The sequence below is a fragment of the Drosophila biarmipes genome, chromosome 2L (assembly GCF_025231255.1).
Source record: "Drosophila biarmipes strain raj3 chromosome 2L, RU_DBia_V1.1, whole genome shotgun sequence".
NCBI classification, from domain to species: Eukaryota; Metazoa; Arthropoda; class Insecta; order Diptera; family Drosophilidae; genus Drosophila; species Drosophila biarmipes.
Genome location: NC_066612.1, coordinates 10,607,125 through 10,622,538, shown reverse-complemented (window position 1 = coordinate 10,622,538; position 15,414 = coordinate 10,607,125). Strand labels below are relative to the sequence as shown.

General features: G+C 43.7%; 4 protein-coding genes across 4 annotated transcripts in view; all 4 read left to right on the top strand.

The window, feature by feature from the left end:
• LOC108032546 (centaurin-gamma-1A) overlaps nt 1–15,414 on the top strand; it is a 55,778-nt gene that overhangs the window by 11,361 nt on the left and 29,003 nt on the right. The gene's annotated exons all lie outside the window — the stretch shown is intronic.
• LOC108032549 (uncharacterized) lies at nt 87–1,174 on the top strand. The gene is made up of 3 exons (XM_017106426.3): nt 87–242; nt 310–475; nt 533–1,174. Exons 1-3 carry the CDS (start codon nt 137–139, stop codon nt 1,122–1,124), a joined length of 864 nt encoding a protein of 287 aa, XP_016961915.1. The 5' UTR covers nt 87–136; the 3' UTR covers nt 1,125–1,174.
• Nucleotides 1,311–2,578, top strand: LOC108032547 (uncharacterized). Its single transcript, XM_017106425.3, has 2 exons — nt 1,311–1,481; nt 1,788–2,578. The coding sequence occupies exons 1-2, from the start codon at nt 1,337–1,339 to the stop codon at nt 2,534–2,536; spliced, it is 894 nt and encodes a 297-aa protein (XP_016961914.1). The 5' UTR covers nt 1,311–1,336; the 3' UTR covers nt 2,537–2,578.
• LOC108032551 (uncharacterized) lies at nt 2,955–3,992 on the top strand. The gene is made up of 2 exons (XM_017106428.3): nt 2,955–3,160; nt 3,229–3,992. Exons 1-2 carry the CDS (start codon nt 2,961–2,963, stop codon nt 3,779–3,781), a joined length of 753 nt encoding a protein of 250 aa, XP_016961917.1. The 5' UTR covers nt 2,955–2,960; the 3' UTR covers nt 3,782–3,992.

Genomic DNA, 15,414 nt, shown 5'->3' with positions numbered 1-15,414 from the left:
TTTCAGCTAATCAGTACAAGACGATTAGCATGTGTGAACCCGGCTAAGTGATTCCCGCCTCCTTGCCCACCCAAGTGCCCAAGTTTTGCTATAAAAGCCAGTGACTTGCTGTGAGAATTAACAAGGTGGCCATACAATGAAAGCTATCGTTTGTGTTTTTGTGGCCCTTGTGGCCTGTGTAGCAGCCTACGACATCCAGCTGCTCAGCGAGGAGCAGTGGAACCAGCTGGTGGAGCGTAATCGTAAGTGCTGCAAAGCCATGTCTTCACCAGTTAATCCCCTAATTAAGATATAATCCCCCGCAAATAGCTGCCAAGCCCGATACTCAGGGTCTGATCTTGAATGGATCGGCCAAGAAGGCCATCAAGGGTCTGATTAACCAAATGCCCTGCGGCTGGCCCCAGTATGGAATCCCCCCACTGGCCCCCTATACCAATGCTGATCTGCGCATCCATTTGGCCGAGTCGGTGGTCGAGTGAGTATCAGAATTTATAGAACCAAATCTATCATACTATCTAATTTGCATCCTTAGTTCCCTCTTGCAGTTCCTCCGCTTCCGCTTCGATGGCCTGGAGAACATGGAGATCAAGCAGCTGAAGATCAGCTACACCTTCAGCAAGAAGGTCAAGTTCCACATTAAACTACCCCTGCTGAAGGCCAGCGCCCACTACTTGGACACCGATACCCTGGTGGACATGCTGAAGCAACTGGGATTGTCGGTGCGCTACGAGAGCTCGGGTCCGCTGTCCTTCAGCCTGGAGGATCTGTCGATTCAGGGCGAGTTCAAGTACAAGATGCCCTTCATCTTCGGCTCCATCAAGATCTACAAGTTCAGCTGTGTGGTCGGCCTGGGTGGTGTGTCCTCGAACATAGGCGGAGTCATGGGAAGCGGAAGGATCAACGAGTACATCAACGAAATGATCGACAAGGAGGTGCCGGCCTTCATCAATGGCAACCAGAAGCAGATCAGCGCCAAGATCGAGGAGATCTTTGTGCCGCTGGTGAATGCTCATCTTACGGGTCACAAGATCTGGTATCTGTTCAGCCTGCTGAGCGCCACCACTGGCACCTGCAATCCCACTCCCGCCCCCTGGCTGGCCGTGGAGTCCAGGAAGATAGACTAGGGCGGACAAACACCACCACCATCATCATGAATAAAAAGCAATTCAAGCGAGTCCACCATCTACGTTTTAATTAGTCCCCCATTCTGCCTGCTATCTCCGCTCAGTATCACCTTTTCGGCCTTATCGTCCGGGATGGATTCCGGTATATAAGACTCTGGCCGGGGGTTAGTCAATTCAGTAGCAAGTCTAGTTGCTAAAAGCCACAATCGAGTATGCGTTTCCTGGTAGTCTTGGCCTGCCTGGTGGCCGTCTGTGCCGCCGGCACTCTGCCCAACAGGGTGGAGCAGCGTCTTCTGGAGCTGGCGGATCAGAATGGTGACATCGATCTGTTCGCGGAGCCCCAGGAGGGTGTTGAAGGTGAGACTAGGTCGAGATGTAGGGAAATTTGTACAGTAAATGATAATAAATAATATTCACACTAAACTTATGAAAAAAGTAATCAAAACTAAATGTATATTTAGTAACTTTTACAATTGATTCAAGTTTTATAATAAACATTTTTTTTTAAGATATTGTATTTCCAAGATAGACGGTAATCAAATAAATAAATACAGTTTATAGTCAAATGTAAATTTAAAGTTGGTTCACAAGATTAATTTTAGAAGTATTAAAGTTTTACCATTAACAAGAGATACTGACTTAAATTCGAAAACCATTTATTAGTTGCCCCCCAGTTCATTGTGTCCTGGCAGGCGCGTCGCTTCATCCGCAAGCTCCAGAAGCAGATGGAGTGCGGATGGCCCCAGTACGGCATTCCAGTGCTGGCCCCTCTGCGCATCAACGAGATTGACCTGGACTTCAAGAAGGGCATCTTCGAGACCGTGAACAACGTGTTCCACCTCAAGATCGCCGGACTGGATGACTTCAAGATCAATAAGTTCAAGCTGAACGTGATCACCAGCAAGGTGACCTTTGACTTCATCTTCAAAAATATCGACACCACCGCCCAGAAGTACAGCACCGACACCCTGATCGATGCCCTGCGCCAGTTGGGTCTGTCCGTGGAGTACGAGGGATCCGGAGAGCTGTTGTTCGACCTGGTCAACCTGCGCATTGCCGGCACCCTGAAGTACAAGCTGCCCATGCTGTGGGGCTCGGCCAAGATCACCTCGCTGAAGACCACCATCTCGCTGGAGTCCGTCACCTCGGACATCTCCGGATTCATGGGCAACGGCCAGATCAACCGCGCCATCAACAGCCAGCTGGAGAACATCGTGGTGAAGGCCATCAATGGCAACCAGGATACCATTTCCGAGACCATTGAGAATGCCATCGTGCCGCGAGTGAACAAGGCGCTCAAGGGCAAGGACTTCTGGACCGTCGTGGACCTGATCCTGTCCAGCAGCGATGGTGAGAGCGAGGACGATCCGATTGTCGTCGATTGCGATCCCGCTGCCGATCCCTGGGCCTAAGTTCAGAGGCGGAAGTGAATAAACACTGGTCGATATCATCAATTCTTGGTCTACTTTTGGGGGTTCTATTTTTTCTGGGGCTACCATCATTTGAGTTCCATTTCCTGCCCCCGATTTCGATATTTTTATAGAAATATTGGTATCAAAAAGCTACGAATTTTGATGGGACAGATCAATTATAAATCCCACTTCCCAGCAATTATAATATTTCTTTAAGTATTATCGCATAGATTTTATTTTTAAATATGGTTACATTTTTTATTCCAAACGAATTTGGGAACACACAAGTTTATCTCCTTTGCACCTGGCTAATCCAATCTTATCGATTTTTGCCACTTAAGTGGCTAATCGTTATTGCTGATTAGTACCTGAAAAAACTACCTGGTTCTGTTGAATCATTAGTAGTTTCCATTTGGCATTCGTGATGAGAGCTTCCTGTGCAGTTTTTGTGGCCCTTCTTTGCTGCTCCTTGGGCTCCGCCAAGCTTTTCGATGATGAGCTGCGCGAACTGACGGAGTTTGTGCGTTTGCAGATGCGATGTGGTTATCCGGCCAGAGGGGTTCCCATTTTGGCCCCGGCTCAGATAGCTTTCCAGGAAATCGCCATTGGCACCGAGAACTTTGGGTAATTAAATCAATGATGTACAAATGAGTTTAGCAATTCATTTCAATATTTAAAATATTAAACCCTAGTTGCAATGGAAACTTCACTGAACTGATTATTGAGGGACTTGATGGCTACGAGTTCTCCAAGCTGGAGTGGAGCAACATTTTGCATACCATTAAGTTTGACATTAACTTCCCCAAGATTTCCCTGAAAAGTTCGAACTATAAACTAAATCTCCTGGCTCGCCTGTTTGGCGGCGACATCTCCCTGTGGGGCGATGGTGTCTTCAATCTGGAGCTGATCAACTTCCGAGCTAATGGCAGCTTTGTGATTCGCCCAAAGTCGTCCACCAGTGGGGTGTACGTAAAAAGCTGGAAGGTCGACTGGGAGTTGGAGGAGGCCAAGTCGCAGACCACGGGCTTTATGAACAGCCGCCTGTACACCAAATTCGTCAATGACATGATCAAGGAATATCTGGATATCTTGATCAACGACAATCCCACGGAAGTTTCCCAGTTTATGGAGGAGCTCATTGTGCCGCCGATGAACCTAGTGCTGGATAATGTAGCCTGGTACGAGATTACCGCTATCATTTTGGGCCTGGTCGAGGGCATTCTGCCGGTGGAGCCAATTTGCTGAAGTGCTGCCGTCGAGGAAGTCGACTGCCAGGTGTTTCAAGTGATTAAATGTGAATAAATAGCTTAGACAACAGTTGATAACAAATTAATGGGAATTATTTCTGGTATTTTTGGCTCTTGACTGGTTGTACTTCTGTACATTTACTAAGAAAAGTCTTGTAATTATATAGTTCTGAAGAAGTTATATAAAATATAGAGGTTTATACTTTTAACCTTTCCCTGCTTGTCTTTCATTACAATCTTTAAATTATATATTTTCTTTATTTGGGGTTCACTTGAATATTTACGAGAGATTCTGTATAGTTGCAGCCTTTATTTATATTCTTTATTCTAAAAGCATAATCTTTTGAATAACCCACTTTCTAATTATAATAAAGTACTAATAAGTAATTTCATCTTGATTTCTATTTGCAGGTAAGCTCGATTAGATTTCCCGTTTATTGGCAGTGAGTATATGAAATATTCCTGGCCTTCATCATTAATTTCTATTTTTGGGGACCTCCATTTGGTGCTCTAATCGTTTCGACCATAAATTAATGTTGATCTTTGTGCGTTGAGGGGAGGCGAAAGCAAAGTCCATAATCGGATTGGGAAATGTGGAAAAACGCTGCCGAGCAGCACCAGTAGGACATCTCAATCGCCGGGCTCGAACCGAAGCACGAGTCCTCTCGCAGCAGGACATCGACGGGTGGTCCTGCGAGTTTCGGTCCAACACTTTCTAGGCTCAGATTTGCGAGTGGCTTTGCCAGCAGCTGTTTTTCTCTTTTTATACATCCTTTCACAGATTTCGTCGGGGTTATTTTTTAGATTGCGGTCTAATGTCATCATTTGTTGTTAATTAGTTCAGAGTTCTGTCGAGCGTCTCCTTGATCTCTGGCCCTCTCTAAAACTCTATTTTATTCCAAACTCTCGCTTTCTTTCGCCGCAATGGAATTCGTTTTGGCTCATTTCATTTGCAATTTACGAGCCATCTTTCTTCCTGTCTTTTTCCTATTTCGGGGCACACCTTGCGTCTCCTCGAGAGAGATTGTCATAATGCAAAAATAAACAAAAAGCCGTTGTGGGTTTTTGTCACGAGTACGTGCTCAGTGCCCATCTGTGAGATGTCCTGCTGTTTGCGGCATTGTCTTGAAGGAAGTTTTACGACCTACCGGACAGTCTGTTGCATTGTGCATTGTCCTTGCCGACCAACAGACTTTTTGGCCACAATCCGAACCCAAGGCAGCCAAGCCAGAGGAAGGAGCAGAAACTGCATGGGAAAAGCAAGCCAACCCAACCCCATCCCGTCCATTTGTTGACATTTACGAGGCAATTTTCCAAAAGCCATTAAATTCCTTTAGCTGAATATACCGCCAACCCGACCCACTGCTCGGGGCAGCTCGTTGGCCTAGTTTGATTAGCCTCGATTTGTGTATGACCACAAAGAATCTACTGAACTCATCTCATCCTCAATGGGAGACACTTAAGTGTGGGTTTTTGCATATGCCATCGGCTCCCTGGGTGGCTGCTCGAGGATCTCTGCTGGAGGCATGGAAATGTTCTCAAAAGATCTCAAGCATCCATTATCGGCAGCTCATAAAGGAAGGAGCTCATGGGTTGCTCTTGGATTTAAGTTACCTTTTCTGACCTGAATGTAGTGAATTTAAAATTTAAAAATAACTTATTCTGAAAGAACATAGAACATTCAAAGGAATTTTAAAGTTACAAAATCAACAAGGCATTCGAATTTCCAAAAGGGAAAAAAATCCATTTTAGGTGTATTAGGATTTAAATCTTTTATTTACTTTAAAGAGCTTTAGGATTTTCTATATGTTTAGATATTGTTGAATTGCTGGCTTATCTTTTTAATTAGTTTATTCTTCCTTAACTTTTTTGGGCTCTTTTAAGTGTTCAAGATAATTAGTTGGTATCCCTTTCATAGTTTCATCTTGCCTTTTTAACCAACCCCTTGAAGCGAGTTTTACCACTTAACTGGCTCGTAAAATCCCCTCTTTGAAGTGGCCCACCTCTTTGGATCCCACCTTAGAGCAACTTTAATTGCCTACGCTTGTTTTTGGGCCTTCTAAGGGCTTTCAGGCCGCAGCTCACCTGCTACCACCAGTTCAGCCACAAGGCTAATTGAAAGAGCGAGTGCAAAGCTTTGCTTTTCATTTTCCACACTGGTGAAAGACGTAAATATTTGCATTCTGGGCCACCCCCTTTGCGCCAAGGATTGAGTGCCAGAAATTGGGGTTAATTTAAAATTTATGATGCCCTGAATTGTTGAACACTCGAATTAGGATTCATTAGAGAGCCAGTTCTGAAGGGGGCAAATAAATCATAGAGACTCGGGACGACCGAGATAAGATACAAAATGGGTTGCGACAGAAGGTCGGGCCTCCATATGGAACATCCTTTTGTTTACTCAACGAAACTGACGTCGTTGTTTTCCCTCTTGTTGCGCATTAAATGGGTTTTAATTTGAAACGTAGTAAGATCGCGACTTTCCTCGTCCTTTGCCCTCTCCTTTTTTCGCGGCAATTGTCCTGGCCAAGTCAACGGTGAAAACGAGATGAGAAAATTCAAAATACCTAGCGCAGAGATTCGCTGTAATTGAGCATCGCAATTTCCTGAAAATCGCACGCGAAGAAAAGGTGCGCTGTCCTGTAAATGAACAACCGCCACCGTAAAAAAAGAAATATAGGAGCAGGAAAGGATGCGGCAGAAGGTTGTGCAAGGATGCGGCTCGGTTTCGTGCGCCTTACTTTTTATTTTTTCAATTAAGGTTGACATGCCCCTGCGAGTGTACTCATCTCGAATTTGTTTCATGGGCCCAGTCAAGCTGAAAATTGCGCATTTGCCGCGAGTTGCAGATGGGTTGCCATGGAACTTCGTCCTGCAGGCCTGTCGAAAGTTTTGCCTAACAGGATTACATCCTCAACTTGCAGTCTGTTGCCTGCCTCGTCTGCAACTTGGGCTTATCTGCCTGCTTAAGTCCCACCTCACTCGGTCTCCTGAGATGCTGGGAGTGATGGAAATCAATCAATTTGTTGCTCTGCTGGCTGCTCTAATTGAGAAATTCCTTGACACTGGGATGCGGAGGGTCTTAATCAATTAAACACCCAAGGGGAGAGCAAGTTTCTGAGGCTAAATATTAAGTTTACTGCATTAAATAAACTTTAATATAAGTCCTTTGAAAGCAAACTGGAAAATCTGCAGGGAAATGTTTAGCAAACTGTCATAAAATAACCATTTTTGTTATAAGGTTTATTCAAAATTATTACAAAATTTTTATTATATTCTGAATTGTTAGCATTTTTATTTATATTATTTAAGAGATATATATCATTCTAACATTTAGTTACCCATTATCATTCTCGAACCACGTATTTTTATATCGACTGCATATCAACGTATCGTATCACTTCCATATCTGCTGGTACCGCTAATGAAGCCGGCCCACATGTGCGGAGCTCTACTCTTTCGCACTCCGGCTTTCCATCAATCAATCAATCAGTGATTTCAATTACACTCCTTAATCCTGGCCTGGCACGCACAAGGAGGCACTCGCAAACACTGAATATGACTTATTGGCATATTGACAGCTGTCAAACCAAGAAATGCAGACACTTGCAGTTGGTTGCGATTGTGATTCCTATACCAAAGCGATTCCATATCCAAATCAGATCTCGGGCAAGCTGCTAGATTAACATGACAAAGGGGGAGGTGTCCTGGCGTTCTCCTTTCGGGTCCTACCACCATCTGAAGTTCCAGCAATGGACAGCTGTTGCAGGGCAAACTCTCGTATCTTTGATGTGACACTTTTGTCAAATGTTTACACCTTTAACCCTTTGGCGCCATTGTCTTACAAGACCTGGGGTTAAGACCCTCGAGCAGGAAAACGCTACAAAGTACAATCTGTGTTCGAATTGTTTACGATGCTTTGTTAATTTTATGTTTCATTAGGGGCATTTGTTAGGATTTTATGGGATTGGAAAAATAACTTGCAATGAGAATTGTTGAATGCGAAAGGTATGTAGAGCAGCAGACCTATATGAGTATCCTTCAGATAATTTCAGTGGAAGGAACTTTAAGAAACTATAAAAAATTTGTTTCATTTCCTTTGTTTCATCATCAAAGTATTATTTTTGGTATTTAATAGTATTCCTGTGAAAATTAATGTTCCCAAGCGAGTTCCATATCCCAAGTTTGCCAAACTCATTTGCAATATCACGCAGCCATGACGAAATAGAGTTATCCTCGCATGTCAGCAGCTTTGGCAACAATCTCAAACCTAGCCCGAGTCATTCATCAAAATTATGTCAAATCATGCAAGCGGCTGTAAAAAATTCCCGAAAATCCTCCACGAGGATAAACAAAAAATTGATGAAAAAAAAAGGAAAGCCGAAAATGCTAATGAAAATCAATGCAAAAGTGCACAAATATTCGTGCAACCGCCAAGACATCGACTCATCAGCCACGGCGCATGCGCAGCTGCCTCGGGACGACCGGGCACGCCGCACACATGAAGCTGTCATGTTTCTGGGCAGGCCTCACCGCAGTCGTACCCATCCCCATCCTCGACCGACAGACAACAATTACAATATCCCTCCGCCCAACTGCAACGTCATTCCTTGTCCTCGTCCTCTGGACTCTTCATATTTTCCTTGCGGCTGCCTTCAGCTGATTTGCATTTTTAATCTCATAAGGATGTGCTGCCAGGCATTGTCCTGCGAATTGTGATGTATTTTTTTTCCACCGTGCGGTTACTCAAGCTGCAAGCCAAGATGGAAAAAAATTGTAAGACAGCTAGGAAGGAAAAAAAAAGCCCCCTGGCAGGGTCTTCCCTTCTGATCTACATATGTTTAATCCTGGATTTCTGACACGACAGACGAATAGCTGTCCGTCCTGTCCGGGATTGTGTGAGAGTGTCTGTAATCCTCGCCGTCTTGGGACGCCTCATCCCGTCACGTTACGCTTGAATAATTAGAAGTAATTAAAGTTCCTTTCACTGCACTATTCCCAGTTTAGCTTTCGTGTTGTCGGGATTAGGAGTCAAGCCGATTCCTCGCCAGCATCTAATGTCTGCCGACAGATCCTGCGGATGCTGAGGAAGTATAGTACATGGCCGCGGAATCACATCTGCGAGGTGTGAAAGGAAGTTTGAGCAACGAATTTAATTGAATTTTCTGTGGGTACACTGATTTCTAATTAAATTGTACTTTTCTTTATAAAGAAAAAAAAATTTCATTCACTTTTTATTACGGTTTTAAGAAAAAAACTTAAGCACTGAACGTTACTTTCGCTGTATAGGTAGGTATTCATCACCAAAAATGTATATATATTATAATTTTCTTTGTTCAAATTTTGTCTTTGTTGATAACTTGAGAACATTTTAACTTTCATTTTAAAATGATCAAGTTTCCTTTATTAAGATTTGTATTACTTCTTTAATTCTTTCTGAAATATATTGAGATAGATGATCAATACTTTTTACCCATTTCGATACGTCTAATTGCTCTCCTTAATGACCCTTTGATGCCCTTGATCTCAGATATTTTTTGTGGTTGTGGTTGATTACTCATCTCGCCATCAGATTTCAGGAGTTTAACTTTGTATTGTGTCACTGAAGTTTCCATTACGAGCGAGTAGTCTTCAAGGGTTTTGTAATCCTTTGCGGTTGGTTGTAGCTGATCCGATTACGCTTCGCCCAAGACAAAACGGTAATCGATCTGTTTTATCTCCGCAGGGGGATGAGGACAATCCAAAAGAAAGGAAATAAATCATACAAAACTTAACAAAATCGATCGGCGAGATGACAACACAAATTATGTGAAAGTAATTTCTTAGATGAGAGCACATGGATAAAAGATACAAAGAAACCGCACTAAGAAGCAAAAAGTATGGGTAAAAAATCAAAAGACAGCTCGGAAAATATAGAAACTGTTTCCGAATGTCATCAAACTTCGATCAATTTGCGGTTTCGGATATGATTTATTTGAAACGGTTCGGTGGTTTGCACTTGAGTGTTGCACTCCTGGCCCAGGACCAAGGATCATTAATCATCCTTCATGTGTCGAGTTTTTGGCTAATGATGGGGATCTTTTCTCTTTTTGGCACTAATGGAGTGGACAGGCAGGCAAAAAATGTTCGAACACGGATCAGGGTGCTGGTAAATGCAGACCATTAATGGGCAAATTTTGGTCAATGGATTGAACTTACATTCACGGGGTTCACAGTTTAGTGTGGATTTGATCATCATTAATCACGCAACGAGAGCTATGGTATTGCAAATTCGCAAGGATGGAGTTCATTGTTAGGATATGCAGAATGGAAGATGAAAATTTAAATTAAAATGAATATCTTCCTGGATGGGTGTCTTTCTTGCATATTATTTGGAATATCAGAAAATATTTAAATACATTAATTTACTGGAGATCTATTTTCCATAATATCTACTTACATTCATGGAATTCATAGTTAAGTGTGGATTGAATCATCATTAATCACGCAATGATAGCTATAGTAGTACAAGGATGGATTTTATTAGAGTATTCAGAATGAAAGATGGACATTTGATCAGGTAAAATTCCATTTTTTATTCCATATCTTAAAGGAAATCCATTTTACACTCCATTTGCACGTATTTAAAATATCAGCTAAAAACATTACATTTAAAATAAGATAAGTGAGATTTATTTTTTTAGTACTTAATTATGGGTTTTCCCATAAATTATCTTTCATATATTTCATCCTTAAAGAAATATTCCCTAACCCTTTCCTATTACCACAAATTACGATAATTCATACCTATCCTGAGGTCCCGAAATGTAAATATTCCGCCTCTAGATCAGATCTCGGTTATTATGCGTTTGAGATCGACAAAGTTTGCTCAAATTGACTGGGTGGAGTTGTCGCTCTTTCCCCTATAAAGTGCAGATCCTTAGAGCGTTTAGCAGTGGGAAGTCTTGAAAAAGGTCTTGGGTTCAAGTTTTTTCGTCCTATCCCCTTCTTAACCCACGGCGACCGCCAACTGTGCGAGGGCACAATTATTAGCACTTAGGCGACACATTCAGGCCTACTCCTCGTCCTGCGGCACTGTGGCCTGGATGCTCCTTCCTTCCACCGATCCTGTTCCGGTTCTGCAATCCAGTTCCCCTGCCCGCGAGGGGGCACAACCCTTAAGGCAGCAGCACAAGTGTCGATGACACTTGGAGGGATTTTTCGGTTGCCGCTCACCGCAGCCATTGCAACGCTGCAAGGTAGCGTTGGGCAGAAGCCAGAAGGTAAAGGGGTTCTCGTCCTGGCACGTCCTGGCAAACACTTAAGCCAAAGTTAAACGCTTCGAGTGCTGTATTTTTGTTTTTGTTTGCGTGTTTGTTTCCCCCTTAGCTTGCTCTGTTTTCTTCAATGTATGTAGGTATAAATTCTTTTTTGTTGCTTAAGCCACAGCAGGAGATGTCTTCGTCCTTTGGCTGGGTATTTCGATTCATTTTTTTTTGTGTTACGTTGCCGAGCCAAAACCTAAATCAATACGAACTCCGTTTTAATTCGCTTAAATTGCCGGCAGGACATGTCCCGGGGATGCTGCTTTGTGCGAAATCCCGAAAGGATTGCTTCCTTCGGCTGCGCGATTGTTTGCCCCGCTGTTGTCACAGCTCTAAGCGCTTTAATTTTGATTGCATTCGATTTGTTGCTGCTCTTGTTTTCGGCTACCCACCCGTTCCCCCGAATGTTTGCACAACTCTTTGACAAATTCACAGGCTCGTACAGGGACTGGGATCTGGTATCCCCTTCCACCGGCTCTCACATCCTTCGGCATCCTTGGCCTGCGCCTTCGGGCGATTTTCGCAATCTTCTTGCGGGCCCAGAAAAAAGGAAAAGGATTAACTATTTAGGTTTTTATGTCCGTGTCAAGGAAGTAGTCTGCCTTTGGATTCCCTCCCGGCAGTTCCTGTTCCCAGTCGTCCTGACAACGACTGCAGTTGAGGCTGCAAATGTTTTCCCATTTTGCAACGAGCTCATTTCATTTACAATTCTCTTGGACGGATTCTGTTTTTTTGGAGTCCTAAAAACGGCAGTGGTGCCTGTGTGATGGACAGCTCACAATGGGTTTTCGGTTGGGAACGTTCTGTTGGGAGTGTATTTTTGGGGGTTTAAGTTGGATTTTGCGGGTTTCTGCGGGTTACAATGGTTCTTAAGTTACAAGAAGATAAAAAGGAATTAACTAAGTTTATTTATGTAATTTATGTAAAGAGAACGAATAAAGGCGGCAGGTTCTTAACAAATTTGTCAGAAATTACTAACTTATTGTTGGATTATGTTCTTCCAAAAATTGTGTTATAATAAGCATCCATAACTTATGTAAAGTGGCTAAACGAATATTTCATTAAGAAGATATTTCCTTACTAACTTAGTGCTGAACTCTCCCAAGTCCTGAATAAAAACTAAGACTTTACCTTACTTTATGATCTTGGCACCCTTACCTCTATTCCTACAAAAACGTTAGAGTTCTACGCCCAATAATACCAAATCGATCGTCACAGATCTTCAAATTGATCTAAGCCAATTACACAGACAGCTGAGTGAGCCTGGGCGATTGTGGCTGTCTCGTAAATCAGAGCAGAAGGTGTGAGATGAGGGACAAAAGCCCAGACGCGTTAAAGCTAATTTGTTCTGACGTCGCCTGCGACGTGACGGGATTGCTGATTCCCTATTCCGGCGATGGAGGATGCAGGATGGAAGATGGAAGAGTTCCATCTTTTATGTGTGTCAGGGCATTGTGAGCTGCGCTTTGAACAGGCGACAGTTTTGCGAAAACAAACCGCCGACCCACTTTGGCTCACAATGGATATGCAGCAGGAGGCAGGATAAAGAGGAGCATCTCGGCATCGGCTTCAATGCAGGGCAAAACTCATTTAGTGGCTGGCTGCCGTTGATGCTGATGTTGATGTGTTTACTGTGTTATCCTTTTTATGCAGTCGGTAAACGGGGGCAGAGCCCACTTCTGGCCCACATGGCACATAATGGAGGAGCTGCACAGCACATGGCGATTTCTCATTTGGCACAGACGACGTTCCATCAAATGTAGGTCGTTCCCTGGAAGGAAGGGGAAACTGTCGCACATTGTTGCCTTTTGCCGCTGATAGATTACGCCTGCCGCAGGTCATTCGAGCAGCGCTTTTGTGTGTGCGCAGGTGGCAAATCCCGGCCAGGATCCTAAGTCGCAGCACAAACCAAACGCTGACAGGCGACTAATTACTTGGCAGAGCAGAGCTAAAGGGATTTCAGCAGCATCAACAGGATCAAATTCCGAAAATGGCAAACGCTACGGAATTTCCCGCATTCGGACAAGTCCATGAATGACAGTCGTCGCATGTTGTTCTACCTTTTATTTGCGATTTTTTTTTTACTGTTCGTAGCTCGGCCTACCTGCCAGGACATAAATCCTGGCCTGACATTCTGTCAACGTGAATGTGGAAAATTCTTCTGGCCTGCCAACGTAGGCCAAAATAGAGCACGCCCTGTTTTGGAAACTCGAAACGAAAAATTGCAAAGCAAAAACATTGAATCGATTGGGTTTAACGGGGTTTAAGGACTCACCAGAGATTAAAGGTCTTAAAACAAACATTGTTTAGATAAGCTATTGCGAAAAATATATGAACCAAATATTTGAAAAATATCTGAAACTCAAACTACTACTAATAGTATACATAGTTTAGTGTAAACTCCAATTTTAACTCTGTATAAAATACTATGGTAATATTTCTTTGTATTGTATTTCCTGTTGTTATACAACTTAACTGAACATTATATCCATTTCTAGACCTCATAAAATTCCCCTATATTAACTTCGTTCGGTACCACATTCCTCGCATTTTTATAGACCTTATAAAGACCATGAACTCCTTGTTTGCCCAACGCTTAAACTTCTGATCTACTTAGCGCTCTGTTTGGAACCCCTCTTAAAGTTAATACAATCATTTCGATTCCCCCTGTCAGAGTAATCCGAAATGCATGCAAATGAGACCGAAGTGCAATTGACAAATGGCATTAGCCCTTGATGACCATTAAGTCCACTCAACGGTCAGTTGAGTAATCAATCAAACTCTCTGAAACCGACTTGTTCGTCAACCCCTCGTAACTTGCGCTGGACATGACCGTTGGTCAACTGGCTGCAACCCCGAAAAGCGTGCTGCACTTAAACTGTCTGCGCCTGCGCGTCGCTTAAAATCCCGCACAGGATACGCGGCGCAGGACACGCGACTCGCGCAGTTCATTAAAATAAATGCAAGCCTTGTAATGAGGAAAATGCACCGTAATGAAATTAATGCGAGCACGCAAGGTCCAACATAAAGGAGAGCTATGGCGGGGGTTATGTGTAGTACAGCCAAAGGACTTTAGGGCCATGGTGCATTGATAGGGGAGAGACTGGACTGCCCGCTGCTCAGGCATGTGCAATGCTCGCCGATCGCGAGTCGAAATGCCCATCATCCCTCCGAACCACTGGGCATTTGTCAAGTGCCGCGCTATTTTTTGCACCTTGACTCGAACGGCCCGCATAATTGGAACATTTTCGCAAAAATGTTACCACTCAGCGTGCAGAAAGTGCACTCATTAGTTCTAGTTTGTTTAGCCAGGACAATGCTTCCGGCATATGTGTATGCAAAAAAAAAAAAAGGGAATTCGTATTATAAACGGGAGCATTGAGCATATTGCGGTCTATGGAACGTGCCGGTTGTATAAAAATGTGGGCTTTACCCATTAAAACCCGAAAAAAATCTACTAAATAATAAGCCCACACATAGGGCACGCGGAAATATGGTGACCAGCTTAGACAATCAAGGTGTCAAATAAAAATGTCAAGTTTATGGACCACGCGGCGATCGCCACTAATCTGTCAACAAAGGTGAGTCGAGGCATTTCCGGTTTCCGCGCCGAGGTTAGCTCCGATCAACCCCTTTTTGTGTGCCAGTGTGAGTTTCTATGGGTGTGTGTGTACCGCTGTTGCGTGTCCTTGCTTCGGACCGACTGACTGACTTACTGACCGGCGGACGGCAGGACACGGCGATACGCCCCGACAGGAGGAGGACAGGAGTCCTTTGGTCGGCTGTCATAATTAAAATATGACGCGTGTCTCGTGCGCAGGACAATTGCACCGCGGGTATGTTGGTGCTGGTATGTCCTGGCAGTTGCCTCTCCATTCGACACGCAAGCCAACAGCCACAGAAGCCGTCTGCCGACCTGGTCAATGCTTCCAAATATGAATATGGTCGGGCAGACTCACATACACATGCTTTTGGTAGGACCCACGGGTCAGTCATTGTCCTGCAACTGGAACAACTGCAGCAAATCGCTTTTAGCATGCGCCAATTATACAGATTGTAAACGGAAATTGCCTCAAATCAGAATTATTGCCTAGAAAATAGCTGAAGAAATTGTACCTTTTTGTAAACGGAGCCGAAGAATGTCATGGATGCATATGGAGCCATATGTATGCGGCAAAGGACAAAGTTGATGGCGGTAATTTAGATGTCGCCCGACTTGGCATACCAGAGGTAGACCGGGGTTTGGATAGGTCATAATTGGACTTGCAAATGAGGTGTGATTCATAAAATGTATACGAGGTTGAAATGGACAGCTAAGCATGTCCAG

Coding starts and splice junctions, on each gene's coding strand:
- LOC108032549 (XM_017106426.3), top strand. CDS start 137: ATGAAAGCTATCGTTTGTGTTTTTGTGGCCCTTGTGGCCTGTGTAGCA. Junction 243..309: donor CCAGCTGGTGGAGCGTAATC/GTAAGTGCTGCA, acceptor CCCCGCAAATAG/CTGCCAAGCCCGATACTCAG. Junction 476..532: donor TTGGCCGAGTCGGTGGTCGA/GTGAGTATCAGA, acceptor TTGCATCCTTAG/TTCCCTCTTGCAGTTCCTCC.
- LOC108032551 (XM_017106428.3), top strand. CDS start 2,961: ATGAGAGCTTCCTGTGCAGTTTTTGTGGCCCTTCTTTGCTGCTCCTTG. Junction 3,161..3,228: donor ATTGGCACCGAGAACTTTGG/GTAATTAAATCA, acceptor ATTAAACCCTAG/TTGCAATGGAAACTTCACTG.
- LOC108032547 (XM_017106425.3), top strand. CDS start 1,337: ATGCGTTTCCTGGTAGTCTTGGCCTGCCTGGTGGCCGTCTGTGCCGCC. Junction 1,482..1,787: donor GCCCCAGGAGGGTGTTGAAG/GTGAGACTAGGT, acceptor ACCATTTATTAG/TTGCCCCCCAGTTCATTGTG.